At 40.9% G+C, this 17,003-nt stretch overlaps 1 protein-coding gene across 4 annotated transcripts in view; it reads left to right on the top strand.

The window, feature by feature from the left end:
• Positions 1 to 7,238: 7,238 nt before the first annotated feature.
• Positions 7,239 to 17,003, top strand: part of SPMAP2L (sperm microtubule associated protein 2 like) — a 48,248-nt gene continuing 38,483 nt past the window's right edge. For all 4 annotated transcript variants that reach the window (XM_077757691.1, XM_077757689.1, XM_077757690.1 and 1 more), the window contains exon 1: positions 7,239 to 7,859. In XM_077757691.1, coding sequence (XP_077613817.1) covers positions 7,325 to 7,859 — 535 coding nt within the window. In that variant the 5' untranslated portion in view covers positions 7,239 to 7,324. The remainder of the gene's footprint in view (positions 7,860 to 17,003) is intronic.

Below are 17,003 nucleotides of genomic sequence, written 5' to 3'. Positions count from 1 at the left end.
ATTAACTTGGATGTAAATTTTAAAAATAAATAAATTATTAAAAATACACACACAAACACAAAATATAAAACTCCTAGAAATAGCATAGGAAAAAACCTAGATGACCTTGGGGATGGTGATGACTTTTCAGATACAACATCAAAGGCACAATCCATGAAAAAGAAAAGAACTGATAAGCTGTACTTCATTAAAATTAAAGTTTTCTGCTTTGCCAGAGACACCATCAAGAGAATGAGAAGACAAGCCAGTAGGATAAAATATTTGCAAAGGAAATATCTGATAAAGGACTATTATCCAAAATATACAAATAACTCTTAAGACTGAACAATAACAACACAAATAACCCAATTAAAAAATGGGCCAAAGACCTAAACCAAAAAAGATATACAGATGGAAAATTAGCATATGAAAAGATTCTCCACATTATATGTCATAAGGGAAGTGCAAGTTAAAACAACAGTCAGATGCCACTGTACACCTATCAGAATGGCCAACATCCAGACCACTGACACCACCAAATGTTGATGGGGATGTGGAGTAACAGGAATTTTCACTCATTATTGGTGGGAATACAGAATGGTACAGTCACTTTGGAAGACAGAATGTTAAATATATTCTTACCACATGATTGCACTCCTTGGCATCTACCCAAAGGAGATGAGAATTTATGTTCCCACATATACTTTCATATGGATGTTTATACTAGCTTTTTTCATAATTATCAAAACTTGGAAGCAACCAAAATGTCCTTCAGTAGGAAGGATAAATAAACTATGATACATCGAGACAATGGAATATTAATCAGCGCTAAAAGGAAATGAGTTATCCAGTTATGAAAAGACACTGAGGAAACTTAAATGCATATTACTATGTGAAAGATGCTAATCTGAAAGGACTACATACTGTATGATTCCAACAAAATGACATTCTGGAAAAAGCAACACTGTGGAGACAGTAAGATCGTTGGTTGCCAGGGGCTAGATGAGTGGGTGAGTGGGGGTGGGGGGAATGAATGTGTGGAGCACAGAGGACTTTTAGGACAGTGAAACTGTGTGATACTATCATGATGAATACATGTCACTATATACTTGTCTAAACTCATGGAATATACAACAGGAAGAATGAAGTCTAATGTAAACTATGGACTTTGGGTGATAATGATGTGTCAGTGTAGTTTTGTCAATGGAAACAAAATGTCCCACTCTGGTGGGGGATATTGATAATGAGGGAAGGCTGTGAGTGAATGGGGGATATACAGGGATTCTCTCTATGTCCTGCTCAATTCTGCTGTGAACCTAAAACTACTTTTAAAATAGTCTATATCACTCTTACAGAAAGATGAAGAGGACCAACATGATACTGGTGGAGGAATTTACTCCCTCGCTTCAAAAACTGAAGGGAGAGAGCTTCCACCAGTCAAAACAAGAAGGGGGACGGGAGAGATGCTAAAATTGCTCAAGCATCTAGAACCAAAAATGAGAATCAGCATATCACAAGGAGCTTTCACATTTCCAGATTACCCAAAGCCAAGATCTGATGGACCCTTCCTGAGGAGTATGCCTGGGTCCTAAAGCAAGGCTGCTCCCTCCCTTAAACTGAGATCCCCCCCACCTGCCAGGCTATGTTCACCCACCTGATCCATCAGAGGGTCAGTGTGGTCAGTGGATTGGAGCCTGGGGATTCCCCCGCTTCGCTGGATTTCCTATACCTTCACATGCCGGACACAGTGGTCAGCTCCTGCCTGTTGATTTTTCCAATCTAAAGATTATTGGAATTACTAGCACACACCAAGAAGTATGGGACTTTCTTTTTCATCACATAATATTTGGATTTCCTCCCATTAGCAGTGGTTAAGAGACTAACCTTTCATTTAAAATGAATTTTCATCAACCTACCTTTCCCTGCATAGTATTTTGTAAATATTGATATGTTAAACTTAAGTGAACTATTTATGTGTTAAAATATTGCATTAAAGTTGTAAATATATACAATTAGCAATACAAACTTTTAGTAATCAAAAAAAGTCTATATTTTAAAAAACTCAGAAAATGTACTCTGAATTTAAAATAATTTTTTATGTTTATTTATTTTTGAGAGATAGAGAGAGACAGAGTGTGAGCAGGGATAAGGCAGAGAGAGAGGGAGACACAGACTCCAAAGCAGGCTCCAGGCTCTGAGCTGTCAGCACAGAGCCCAAAACAGGGCTCAAACCGCGAGAACATGACCTGAGCCGAAGTCGGACACTTAACCAATTGAACCACCCACGCACCCCCATACTCTGAATTTAAAAAAGAGGATTTGAAAAAAAGACTTGTTCTGAAAATCCTTCCTTTTAAAATTTGGAATCTGTAGCAAAATAAAAAACCAAATTTGAAGATGTTTAGCCTCTTTGAATGTTAGCACATAGCGTCCCCTATCAAGTTTTGGACTGAAATGGAATGCACCTGAACTTAGGCATACATGTGCAAAATATTAATTGCCCTCTGAGAGATGAGGCATTTAGAGTATGATACTTTAAGGTCTCTGGTTTCCTCACCTTCAGAGCTACAGAATACTGTTGAACAGTATCATATCACAGCAGTCACTTGGGTGTCTAATGTCAGTCAGATCTTTTGTCTGGCCTATGAAGGTTGGAACACTTAATAATTCAGGATTGTCAGAAACCCTGGATTTCAGGCTCTCCCCTAAAGATTTCCATGTACTGGCCTTTGGACCAGTTTCTTAATGATATTGTCTTACTTGATCTTCACTCTGGAAAAGAATTAAATCAAATACAGACTACTTTCAGCCCTAAACTCTGATTCCATCTCTTCCTTATGTTTTTATTTTTTAATGTTTTTTAAAATTTATTTCTGAGATTTTCCTTTCTGCGACTGTAATTCTCTGTCCTGAACATCCCCTTCCGGTCCTGTTCCCTTTTATATGCATATATGATGCTGTGAACAGAAATAAATTATTTATACAATCAAAAAAAATTATTTCTGAAGAGAGAGACAGGCAACATGAGCAGGAGAGGGTCAGAGTGAGAGAGAGAATCGGAAGCAGGCTCTAGGGTCTCAGCTAGCTGTCAGCACAGAGCCCAACATGGGGCTCAAACCCACCAACCGTGAGATCATGACCTGAGCCAAAGTCGGATGCTTAACCGACTGAGCCACCCAGGCGCCCCTATGTTTTCTAAGGTAGTTGAGGGCAGATCGTTCCTGGATACCTAATTCAAAGGTGATGCCAACATCTTTCAGGATATGGAATGATAATTCTGTTCTTATTTGTTCAGCCTTGTTTTTTACATTCTAATTTTAGTTTCTGCAAAGTGGGGCTTGAACTCATGAACCCAAGATCAAGAGTTGCACATTCCTCTGAATGAGTCAGCCAGGCACCCGTAGTTTCTTCTGCATTTTGGCAATAATTGTTGTGGCTGAAGTTTTTCCCTCTCAGTGGAAAGCTATCAAGTGCCAACATGGTGGTGGCTGCTTGAGTATGATTAAAGCAGGGACTTGAAATGGTCTCAGGCTAATGAGGGAGGTACAAGTCACATGGGTTTCTAATGAAATGGCATCCAGCCAAGACTGGCCTGTGTATTGTCAAAGAGGCTGCCTGGCTGGCAGTCTTCCCAACAGGCCTCACAGGTGGCATGGATTACCTTGGAGTAATGTCTGTTGCCAGCCTTCCAGGCCCAGAAACTATTAAGTGTAGTTAGCACACTAAGAGTGGAATCTGTCTTTTCATTTATTCATTCAGTCAACACTTATTGAGCACCAGCTATGTGCCAGAACTTTTGCAGTTAAAAATGATGGACATTCAGCTGAAATTTGTATGTCAAAAAAGGGCACTATTATTTTTTTGGCTCATCATACTGGGAAATCTGGGCATGGGAAGATTCAGGCGTTCAAAGATAACAAGGCTGTCTCTCCATCTCTTGGTCCTGCTAACCTCTACAGTAAAACCTTGGATTGTGAGTAACTTGTTCTGCAAGTGTTCCACAAGATAAGCAAACATTTCTAAAAAATGTTAACTTGATAAATGAACAATGCCTTGCAATACAAGTAGTATGTGACACCAAATGTCACATGATCGATCACAACTGAGCTAATGGCTCTTCAAATTCACTGTGATAAACAAGTGCTTTGGATTACAAGCATGTTTCCTGAACAAATTATGCTCTCAAATCAAGGTTTTATTGTATTTGGCTTCACTTTCTGATTCCCTCTGCAAGGAACTGCTCTAAACACCATGTAGCTCATGGCCCCAGAGTAAAATTAATCTTCTATGTTATTCTTTTCCTTTTTTTGAGAGAGAGCCAGCTTGAGTAGGGGAGGTGTATAAAGAGGGAGAGAGAGAATCCCAAACAGGCTCCAAGTTGTCAGCATATGAAGCCCGATCTGGGGTTCAAACTCAAACTTTGAGTTCATGATCTGAGCCAAAGTCAGACACTTAACTGGCCCACAGACGCTCCATGAATTCTCTCTTTTCAAGCAACTACCCAGCAAATCTCATGGAAGGACAGGATTGGCTCTACTGGTCTCACATGTTGATCTCTGAACCAATCTCTGTGGCCAAATTGCCCAGACCTGGTGGGGGGAGCAGGACTAGTCTCCTCAAATCATATGGAATGAGTTCCCCCACAGAAAGGACAAGTTCTTTTAGAAGAGGGAGGGGTTGCTAGGCAGCAAAACAAAAATAATGAAAGGTATTCACAGCCATTCACTGTGCTTAGCACAGGTCATATACCAGCCACCAGGATAGAGAATGTCCCTGTCATTAAGGAGCTTATATTATAGCTGGGGAGGCACACACAAAAATTTAAAAAGCAGACAAAATAATTATAAATTGTGTTGAAGCAAGGATCTGAGATAAAAATTAATGGCAGAAAATAAAATTACTATAAGCTGGAAAGACCTGAGTGTGTGATATTTAAGCCAAGCCCTAAAGGATGGAAAAGAGCCAGTATGTGAAGAGAGGGAGAAGTGGGCTCCAGGCAGTAGGGACAGGCGTAGAAACATGCTGACATGGGAAAGAGTTTGACATGTTAGAGAAGAAGAGGGAGGCTGGAATGCAGATAGCAAGGGTGGAGGAGCCCACAGTAGACTGGAGAGAGAAGCAAGGACAAAGAGTCTGGGGCATCTTATGGTGCAAAGCTTCAGATTTATTCTAAACACTGAAGTGCACTAAACACTTAGTATTTTTGTATCCCTTGGGTAAATACCTAGTAGTGCAATTGCTGGATTGTAGGGTAGTCCTATTTTTAACTTTTTGAGGAAACCCCATAGGGTTTTCCAGAGTGGCTGCACCATTTTATGGTTCCACCGAGAGTGTAAAAAAGTTCCTGTTTCTCCAGATCCTTGCTTGAGATTTATTCTAAATAATTTGGAGTGTCGTGATTGTCATTACATCAGTTTGAGGGCTGATGGTGACCTGGACTGGCATTGGTGAGATGGAATCACAAAGGAGATGGCAAGAAAAGGGTGAATTAAAAACGCATTTGAAGAATAAACTGGAATTGCTGTTGATCTGACAGTAGTGAGGGGGATGAGGGAAAGAGAGAATCCAGATCAATTCCTAAATTTCTCCCTGGAAAGACATAAGTCAATTTCATGAGATTGGTTTATAAAACTGGAATGCCAGTATACAACTGTGATGTGGACCAGAATCCATTCTGTGTGACCCTAATCTCTCTCAGTGAGCAAAATCCCTGGGAAGCTGGGTCCTGTCAGAAAGCTGCCTGGTGAGCATGGATCTATTGATATAGAGTGGTATCAGGTCAGAGATCCATCTTGAAAGGGCCTGAAGAACCAGCTGTATGTAATATTTGCAGTCTTTGGCATTGGACCCTCTCCCCTCTGTAGTTTTTGAATAGGCATAACCACTAGGATAGGATATTTGGAGGCATTCCATTTAGTGGTAGACTAGTACTGTTTTGTGGTGCCTCTTTAAGGCAAATTTACATAACTCTTGCCTGATTGTTCATGTGTTGAGTTAAAATTCGCTGATAGCTTTATTTCTCCTTTCCACAGGTTTTTAAGATATACTTCTTGAATTTCCATACAGTACTGCACATGTCTATGTCATGTCTGAGGGAGAAAGATTTCCTGATTGAGATATGCCACTCTCTTCTTGTTCCATTCTAGATGACATCCACAATCCAAAATGTTTCTCTTTTAACTTTTTGCATTGTGAGACAAAGTATATCCAAGGAATACCAAGTAGTGTACAAAAAGTATACTTGGATTTACCATACACTTGGACATATGACTTATTCTTGAACACCTCTAGTTTCTTCTTCCAAACAAAAAACAAAAACAAACAAACAAACAAAAAAACCACATCAGGGAAAGCCTTCTTTTCTCTACCACACCATCATCGCCATGAAAATTAGCTGCAATCACTCCTGGGGATTGAGAGATGCCCAGAGATCAGTTGCCTCTTAAAATCTCTTTGTATAATAATGATAAAAAAGAGGGTTGCCAAAAACAAGGTTATAAAAATTTTGGTACATTGTATTTAAAAGACATCACATTTGACAAATTAGTATTAACACACACACATATCACAAGGTTGTGCTGTTCACAAGATAATACAGGGTTTACAAGAAACGATTTATAGTGCACTGTTCAGTAGCTAGTGTGCCCTATAACGAGACACAAGTTGTAGATGAATATATTTTCTTTTAATCCTGTGTTTCTTTGTGACTGTGTGTAAACTTCACGTGAAGAAAAATTTAAAAATCTAAATTTGAGATTTCTCCTGAATATGAAGTTTGGACCCAGCGACATATTGGTCTCGCCCATCCCTCACACCCACATTATGAATGTTGTGCATTTACTAGAAACTGATGGAAATCAATCTAAGGGATCTAGGGCCTTAGAATATCACTCATCCCAGCGTGATTAGGGAACAAAGGCCTAAGGAGAACCGGCGCCAGAGAACCTCTGAACCGAACAGCGACCTGGCTCCTCTGTCTGAGCGCAGCTGTAACTACACTGGAAGCTGGTATATTCTGCCTCAAGGCCTCGGCAAGTAACACAGAGCTACCGAGAGCGCTCCAGAGTCCTCGTCAGTAACACACGGAACAGCTGGTCAGGACCTCACCGGTTTCTCTCCGCCCGATTGCACGCGCCGCAGGGCCCCAGGGCTGAGACGCGTCCCCTTGGCAACCGGAGAACGTGCTGGGAGGGCCCTAGGGAGGGGCTGCTGCGGCAGGCGGGGCGGGGGGCGGGGCCTAGGCACCGCCCACCCCGGGCCCAACGGAGAGCGCAGAAGACAAACAGCGTGACTGTGTCACGCCGAGAGCGTCGGCCCCGCGCGCAGCGGGAGCTTCTGGGCGCCAATGGAGAGCCTAGAACGTTCAGGCTCGCCTGCGTTTTCGCATGGGCATGACACGACCGACAAAGCCGTTCCCCGCACAACCCTTCAGAAGCCGTTTGTAGTCAGGCTCCTCGACGTGCACAGTCTTGAGGAGCCTGAGGAGCCTGAGGAACCCGAGGAACCCGAGGAACCCGAGGAGCCGGAGGAACCGGGGGAGGCCAACGAGCAGAGCACGCGAGACCTGTGCATCGACCTTTATGAGTCCGAGGAGACATCTGAACCCCACAAACCTTATGAGCCCCACAAGCCTTATGGGCCCCACAGACACTATGAGCCCTACGAACCCTGTGAGCCCCACGAACCCTGTGAGCCCCAGGAGCCCCATGAAGCCTACGAGCCCCATGTACTGCGCAAGTCCAGTAAGCCCCGGGGTCCCCCTGCTCCTCGCGAGACCCGCAAGCCCCACAAAGTCGAGGTGCTTCCCAGCGCCACCCTGGCGACCGCCCCTTCTCTGGTGACCAGATTCCCGCCTCGGATTCCGCAGTCTTGTCTAAGTGGTAGGTGCTGGGGCCCTTCCAAAGGCACTGAGCAACTCCGCCCTGTGTAGAACTGGGGGTCCTAATGTGGATGTTTGCATGCAAGAGCTCACCTTGTTTTAAAGGAGGGTCATTTTTGTGTCATTTACCTGCTGCTTTACAGTCCTCTGATGGGTAATTGAGACTCTGGTAATGAGAAAAACTGAATCTCTTCACTTCACCTGATGACCTCCTAGCTGTCCTTGGTTATTCATTGTAACTTCTCTTTAAAGCCCTTAATTCTTCACTACAGTTAGTCATTGCGTTTTCTCTGGGTTGCCACTTCGAACATGACTCTATCATAGCACTTAAGATTTTGTATTACATCATTATCTTTCTCCCCAATTAAAGGATGGTATCCTTGAAGGAAGGATATTTTTGTCAGTATTTGGCACCTGGTGACACTCAATAAATGCTAGCTATTATGTTGTTAAACTTGTAGTAACAAAGTACTCCAGAATTAAAAATGTACATTTACTAAATGTTTATAGTCCTCACCAAATTCACAAAGTGACAGAGCTGATAGTCTTGGGTATAAACATTCCTTGCTCTAAACCCACTGGTTCACTTATGACCTCTCCTTGATGACCCCCCCCCACAAAAAAAAACCCAATTCTTTGTCCAAATTGGACTTCTGTCCCTCAGCCGACCACTTTTACTCTCATGTTCTCCTAGACTCCTCTTTATCAGCTTCTTTTCTATGGTCTATCAGGGGCTCATATATTCCCCCACCCCTTTTACTCTTTGGCTGTCTACCATACTTCTCTTGGCAAAACCCCAGCCCTGGTTAAACCTAACCATCCACCTCTGCCTGCACCTGAGTAGCTGACTCTTACTGTACAAAGTCATACAGTCATGTGATTGCTTTTATTTCAGTTTCATGACCACAAATCTTAGTCGGTCACTCGATACTTCTAGCAATCCCACTTTATTCACCTAGTAAGTTAGTTTTCCTAGTCTCTGAGAAGGTGACTAACTGTCCTGTTTACTCTCCTCCAGATGTTATACTTTTGACCTCCAAACAGCTGAAGACTTTGCCTTACACTTTATTGAACAAATAGAAGCAATCAATCATGGGCTCTCTCATTTATTTATGTATTTATTTTTGCCACTAACCTATTGTCTTGCCCAAATTTACATTTATGGATTTTTTCCCCCATATTTCAGAGAAGAATTGTGCCTTTTTATATAAAAAGCAAAATCTTCCACTTGTGCTTTGGATTCCACTCTTGTCTTCTGAAGAACTTTGTTCTTGCCATAATCACACCTCTAAAGCTATTGATGCTATTAACCTTTCACTACCTTTTGTACATAGATCACTACCTTTTGTCCTCTGTCTGCCTTTACTTACTTGATAGTCCATGGTCCACCAATGGACTCACTCCTTTGCAAATATCCTTACCTCCCTTGCTTCTCCTGTCATTCTTGCCCAGTTCAGTCCAATTCTTGCCTGCACTTGAAAACCAATGACAGGGGCGCCTGGGTGGCTTAGTCGGTTGAGCGTCTGACTTTTGCTTTGGTCATGGATGAGCGGTTTGTGGGTTCGAGCCCCGCGTCGGGCTCTGTGCTGACTGCCAGCTCAGAGCCTGGAGCCTGTTTCAGTCTGTGACTCCCTCTCTCTCTGACCCTCCCCTGCTCACGCTGTCTCTCTCTCTCTCTCTTCTAGAAATAAAAATATTTAAAAAAAAATAAGAAAACCAATGACAAGAGAAAAACAACTATGCTCACTGATTTTAAATTAATGACCTTGAAATTCAAATGGTCTCTTAGCACTGCTTGGCAAACATACTACATTTCCCCTGTCAATTCATTTTCCAACATGAAATCTACCCAAACTACCAGCATCTGTACATATGTACTCTACGTTTCCTCCTGTTAAATATGGATATACTGTCTTTATTCCTATTAAAGGGTAGGATCCCATCTTATCTAACTTTAAGCTCTTTGTCCTAAAAGAGGAGAAAAAGCCCCTCTTTTCTCCTGCGTCATTTTATTTTCTTTACTGGGTTATGCAGCACATGAACATGAGCAATAACTCCTATCTTTAAAACAAACAAACAAACAAAAAACTCCCTTAACCCCAGTTACCCCTCCAGGTACTACTTCTATTTCTCTGCTCCTCTTTGGAGAAAAATTCTCAAAAACAGTAGTTGTCTATAAGACATTATCTCCATATCCTCTCCTCTCATTCTCTTGAGAACCACTTAAATGTTCATCTCCTCTACTTGGCTGAAGTTGCTCTTGCCAAAATCAATAGTTTAATTCTTCATCCTCATCTATTCTTTTGACACATTCATTCCCTCTTTCTTGGATGTCTTTATTTGTCTTCATTGTCATCCTACCTCATCAATTGTTCCTGACTCAGTTTTCTTTGCTAGATCCTCCTTCTTTTCCCAGCTTCTAGGTTCCCTGGGTTATGTCATCAGTTCCATGGCTTTAATTGTATGCTGGTAACTTCTCAGATTTCTCCCTTGAGCCCCCAATTTTATAACCAATTGTGTATTTAATATCCCTAGTTTGAATATCTAGTTTGCATGCAAAATTGAATGTGTCCATGACTGAACTAATACTTCCACATCCTAGCTTGTTCTTCCTTTATTGTTCCCCTTTTCAGCAAATGGTATCATCACTCATTCATCCAGGTGCTAGAATAAAAAACCTTGGAGTCATTCTTGACATCTGTTTTTCTCTTAAACCCAGCCTCCAAACCATTAGCAAACCCCAATTTTGAGATATATCATAACTGACCATTTATTAACATCTAAAGCTTCATCATCTTTGTAACCCACTGTCATCTCTTGCTTGGTCTACTATAGTAGCTTTCAGCTTACTCTTGCTTCCACTCTGGTCCCATCCCGCCCCCCCACCATTCCCCAATTTATTGTACATATAGTAATCACAGGTCTTTAGAACATAAATAATATGCAGCTTTCCTGCTTTCACCTCTCCAGAGGGGGTTCTCATCTCACTTAGTTTGTAATCTGAAGTCCTTAGCAGGCCTGCAAGGCCCCTCGTGATCTGGACCAGGACTGCCTCCGCAACCAGATGTCCCACTACTGTCCACACCGTCTCTATTCTCAAGCCACGTGGGCCTCATTGCTGCCATCTCATAGTCATTTCATTTGGCTTTTCCTCTTCCAGGAGCCCTTACCTCAAGTATTTGTTGCCTTATAAAGACATACCAGATCATTTTGTCAAAAAGAACACTCTTTGACCTCATATTTTTAAAAGTACTTATCTTATTGACTGTACGGTATCCTGTGTCTATTTGTTTACTATTTATATGAAGCTCACGGAAGGCAAAACCTTTACCTTTTCCACTGTTTCATCCTCAATGCCTCAAACAGTGCCTGGAACAAGTCAGGACTTGTTGAATGAAAGATTTTTTCATTTAGCCTTTGTGTCACCAAATCCAGTGGTTCCTTTTCTATCTTAAGGGTTGTTAAGAAAATTAAATGAGTTTATACCTATAAAGCTTTTAAAGCATATTGTGGTATGTGATAAGTACTTAGTAGATATTAGCCATTCTTAGTAGTGATGTTAATATTATTATTTTATTTGATCTCTTGGCAGCATTTAATATAATTAACCACTCCTTTCTTGAAACATGTCCCTCCTTCTCTTGGCCTCTATGACACCACAATCCTCCAGTTTTATCACCTACCTGACTGCTTGCTTGTGGGGCAAACTTGCTGAGCCCTCCCTGTTTTCCTGAACTCTAAAGAACTCCATCCTAACCCCTTTTCTTTCTTTTTTTTTTTAATTCACTTTACACCACTTTACAATTCATATGTACACTGATGGATTTAAATAACATCTCTATATGGCTGCCTCCTAAATTTATATATTCCAGCTCTACTCTCTTTCCTGAGTCCCACATTCATTTCCTGAGTTCCACTGTCTACTGGACATCTCCATTTGGGTATATCGTAGGCATGACAAATATAATACACTTTAAGACAGAAGTCTTGATTTTTCTCTCATTCCTGTTACTCCCTCATTCCTGCAACTGATTGCTTCCAGAAAATAGCAAAGAGATTGCAGGGAAACAAGAGTAGAAGCAGGGAGACTACTTGGAAACCCTTTGCAGAAATCCAGGTGAGAAATGGTCATAATTGGGATGAGGGTGCAGCACTGGAAATAAATGAATTCAGGAGAAAAAAAAAACCTAATAGAACTTGCATTGGATGCATTGGATTTGAAGGTGAAGGAAGAGGAGCCAGAGACGTAGTAATTTTTTTGACTTGATCAAACTGGATGCTATTTTATAAAATAAGGATGCCACCCTTGCTATATAATCCTGCCTGTGGCTTCTTGTTGCTCTTAGGATAAACCAAACCTATGCAGGGGTCTGTAGCATTCCATGGGTCCCCTAAACTCATCTCCTCCCTCTCTCCCTCCTGCTTACTCTGCCCAGTCATACAGGCTTCTTTTCTGTTCTCTAAAAGGCCAATCCCATACTTGCTCCGGCTTTAGAATCTGTATTTGTGGTTTCGTCTCCCTAGATACTTAACTGTTTTCCAGGATTTTGCCTCATGATTAATTCCTATCAATGGTCCCCGTCCACATTTTTATTTTATTTTGGTTTGTTTTTTTTCTATTTCTTTAAATTTTTTTTTTCTTCTTCTGAGTTCATGTTGTTATGGAGCACCTAGATGGCTCAGTCAGTGGAGTGTGCAACTCTTGATCTCCAGGTTGTGAGTTCGAGCCCCACATTGGGTGTAGAGATTACCTAAGAGTTTTCTTAAAAAATCTTTTTAAAAAGTTCCAGTTAGTTAACAGAGTGTAATATTAGCCTCAGGTGTGGAATTTAGTGATTCAACACTTACCTCACCTGGTGCTCATCACAAGTGCACTCCTTAACCCTCATCACCTATTTAACCTACCTCCCGTCTAGTCACCATCAGTTTGTTCTCTATAGTTACGAGTCTGTTTCTTGGTTTTTCCCCATGTTTGTTTGTTGTATTTCTTAAGTTCCACATATGAGTGAAATCATATGGTATTTGTCTTTCTCTGCCAGTCCACATTTTAAAAGGTGGGAAAGCCTAGCTCTTAGAGGGCCTTCCCTGACCATGACAGACCCCTCTGAACGAGTGTGATGATGAGACTCTCAAAAGTTCTCAGACTCTGCTTTAAAAACTACTGCTTTCAAAACTCTCTATCTTCTCAATTTGTTTTCTAGATTTTCCTTGTTAAAAATTCTAAGTCTTTACATTAATTCCCTTAGTAAAGCTAAATAAGCATCTAGCATATTTGTATAGTATTTACATACAATCGTGTAAATATTAGGCAATATTTAGCCAACATGTCACCATGCTTCTGTTCACTCAATAAGATTTCTTCATCCAACAAGCATTTGGGGCACCTGGGTGACTCAAGTCAGTTAAGTATCCAATTCTTGGTTTTGGCTCAGGTCATGATTTCACCATTTGTGGGTTTGAGCCCAGTGTTGGGCCCTGCACTGACAGTGCAGACCCTGCTTGAGATCCTCTCTCTCTCCCTCTCTCTTTCTCCCTTTCTCTAATAAATAAATACTTTAAAAACAAACAAACAAATGTTTGCTGAGCATCTACTAAAGCACTCTTTGTGTCCTGTGAGGGTGTAAAGATGACTGAGACATGGCAGTTTGGTTGTGCGCATAATTTAAAAATTTATATTATAGAATAGGGTCCATCATCTTACTAATATAGCATCGCCTAATCATGGGTGTCACTGTTAAAATTTATTGAGCACTTACTATATTGAGGGTGTAGATACTGAGCTGTAGATGAGTAAGACATGGATCCTGTCCTTGAAGGACTGTCAGTGTGGATGGGGAGGCTGAACACATCGATAACATAGCACATTCGTATAGCATACAAAGTAAAGTGATTGGAGGATCCTACAGGATACTTCATTTTTTTTAGTTTAATGGCATTACTACTTCTATTTTAAATGGAGAAGAAAGGCTCAGAAAAAAATAGGAACAAAGAATTCATTTAAGCTACTTACCTAAAATAGGCTGAAATAGAGATTAATATTTAATCTCAAGCATACAGAACGCAGACTACTTAACTTGGATTTATAAGGGATCAGGGAAATAATTTAAAAGAATCTCAGGAAAGTGTGGGAGTGTGGGGGGAAATCATATTGAGTAAAGTTTTTTTTAACTTAAAGCTTTTTTGAAATTTGTAAGACGTTTACATGATTAAAAACCCAAAACAATATCCCTGAAAAAAAAAAAACCCAAAACAATAGAAGACTACAAGGAAATGTCTACCTCCCACCCTGTCCCCTCTCTCTGTTTTTAAAAAAAAAATGTTTATTTATTTTTGAGAGAAAGCAAGAGAGACAGAGTGAGAGCAAGGGAGGGGCAGAAAGAGAGGGAGACACAGAATTTGAAGCAGACTCCAGGCTCTGACCTGTCAGTGCAGAGCCTGATGTGGGGCTCAAACCCACAGACTGTGAGATCATGCCCTAAGCTGAAGTCAGACACTTAACCAACTGAGCCACCCAGGCGCCCCTAACCCCTTTTATAAGTAACCACTTTTATTCATTTCTGTGCATCTTTATATAAATACAAGAAAATACTGTACAAGCTTGTGTGTGTGTTCCCCCTTTCTTATCAAAGGGTAACATAAGCCATACTATTCTTCACTCTTTACTTGACACTTTATCTTCCCATATAACCACATACAGAGTTTTGTCATTAAAAAAAAGGAGATGCTCCATGTTTTTTGTGTGTGTGTGTGTTTTTTTTTTGGTGTGTGTGNCTATGCCTCAGCATTTCTGTATCCCTTGGGTAAATTCCTAGCAGATGCTCCATGTTTTATTACATAGTTGTGCCACTACTAGTTTAACACCTTGTTTGTTTCCAGGATGTTGCTATTACAAGCAATGCTTTAATAGATAAGCCTGTATGTGATGTCATTTAGTACACGTCATGCAGGTATATCTGTAGAATAAATTTCCAGAAGTGGGATTACTGAAGGGTAAACACATCTGGAACTTTGGTTTATCAAAATCACCCTCCATGGGAGTTGATGCCCACGAGCAATGGAAGTGTCTCTTTCTCTATAGCCTCAGCATTATAGTGTGTGGTTGAACTACTGGCTTTTTGAAAATCTAATTGATAAAAAACTAGTATGTCAATTAAGTTTTAATCTGCCTTTATCTTACTATCTGGATGATATTAAGCATCTTTTTTGATATGTATTTTTTCATGTCCTTTGCCTGTTTTCCTTTTGCGTTGCTAGGTATTTTTCTTACTTCCAAGATTAGCCCTTTGTCTGGGATATGTATGGGCTATTTTTTTCTGTTTCTTGGTGGTCTCTTTGTTTTTGCTTATTTTTATTTTGTTTTATTTTGCCATAAAAATATTTTTATAATATCAGTCATTTCTCTTATGGCTTTTGTATGGAATTATAATTAGAAAGTCCTTCTTCCACTTCTAGGTTATGAAGGAATTACCCCTGTGTCTTCTTTTATAATCTTTAAAAAAACATTTAAATCTCCGATACATTTGGAATTTATCCTGGTGTTTGGTGTGAATTATAAAGTGTTTTTAAAGTTTATTTAAATTTTTTTTTAAATTTAGAGGTAGCTTGAGCCAGGGAGAGGGCAGAGAGAGAAAATCTTTTTTTTTTTTTAATTTTTTAATGTTTTATTTATTTCAGAGAGAGAGAGAGAGAGAGAGAGAGAGACAGCATGAACAGGGGAGGGTCAGAGAGAGAGGGAGACACAGAATCCGAAGCAGGCTCCAGGCTCTGAGCTAGCTGTCAGCACAGAGCCTTACGCGGGGCTTGAACCCACAACTGTGAGATCATGAACTGAGCCGAAGTCGGTCGCTTAACCGACTGAGCCACCCAGGCGCCTCCGAGAGAGAGAAAATCTTAAGCAGACTCCACGCTCAGCACAAGGTCCAGCAAGGAGCTCAATCTCACAACCAGTCTCATGACTCTGAGATCATGACTGAGCTGAAATCAAGAGTCTGACACTTAGCTGACAGAGCCACCCAAGTGCTCCGTGTGTGGGTTATAAATCCAGCTTTCTTAGAACCTACCTAGTTGCCAGTGCCATCTTCAACATAGATGAAAGTAGGTAAAAATGAACATGAAAAATAGATTTGAAATTCGAGAAAATGTGTCACAAAAGTGCTAGTTTTGGGTTCTAGTTTGCACAGAAGTCTCTGGTTTCTGTTGTCGTCATCATCTTTTAGCCAAATGGAAGGACTTGCCCTTTCTCCTGCCTCTGCCTTCCCTCCTTCAAGCAAAACCCTTTCCCATGCTCTCCTATCTCTTATCTAATGACCCTGAGCTAACGCAGTGGGGAGCATAGTGCTAGGGAGTTGTGCCTATGAGAGGAGCAAAAAGAATGAACAGTAGTAACAGATCACATAGCTTATTACATCATGTCAAAGAACATCCCACTGTTTACATAGTCATACCCAAAATAGAATGGACTGCTTCAAGATCAATCTCCAAACAATAGAGTACTCAAAACAAGCACAAATTTTACTTCACAAAGCCTTGAAAAATAAAGTAGGTCTCTTCCTGAAGTACCTGGAAGGGATACATAGAGCAAAACCTGCTAAAATGCTCCTGAGGCATTTCTCTTCCCGAGTCCCAATCATCATGACAGCTAGTCTTCAAAAATAGCTTTCCTATTTCTCTCAAACTCCGCCTTGCCTCTCTCTTACCCTCTCTTCCTATGCCCCCTAGATCTATTCTGAGACGTACTTCCCACCTTTACTTTGTAGGTCAGTTGTACACCATTCGGTACAACTCATTACTAGAGGCTGAACACCTCAAACATGGACTCTTTAGGAAGCAGGATGGAGGACGAAGTGGAGAACAGCGGTACTTTAATATTTCATCCTTGTCATGTTACAAAATGCTTTACTTGTGCTTGCACTGGGACTCACAGTGAACAACGCCTCATCGCTGGCGTCTGGGAAGAACAGATTTAGTCATGCTTTCTCCCAGCAGATGGCAGCCTTCTCCATCAAATGGCTTGGATCATCTCATTTTTCGCTGGAGGTGGCAACATGTGTGATGTGGTTTGTGTGTTACAGAATAAAATACAGAATAAACTACAGGCATTTAAGAGGCATAACACAGCCATAATGTTCTGAAGATCTCTTAGAGG

This window comes from Crocuta crocuta, unplaced genomic scaffold (assembly GCF_008692635.1).
Source record: "Crocuta crocuta isolate KB4526 unplaced genomic scaffold, BGI_CrCroc_1.0 scaffold282, whole genome shotgun sequence".
In the NCBI taxonomy this organism is placed as follows: domain Eukaryota; kingdom Metazoa; phylum Chordata; class Mammalia; order Carnivora; family Hyaenidae; genus Crocuta; species Crocuta crocuta.
This window is presented reverse-complemented; position numbering and strand designations above follow the sequence as displayed.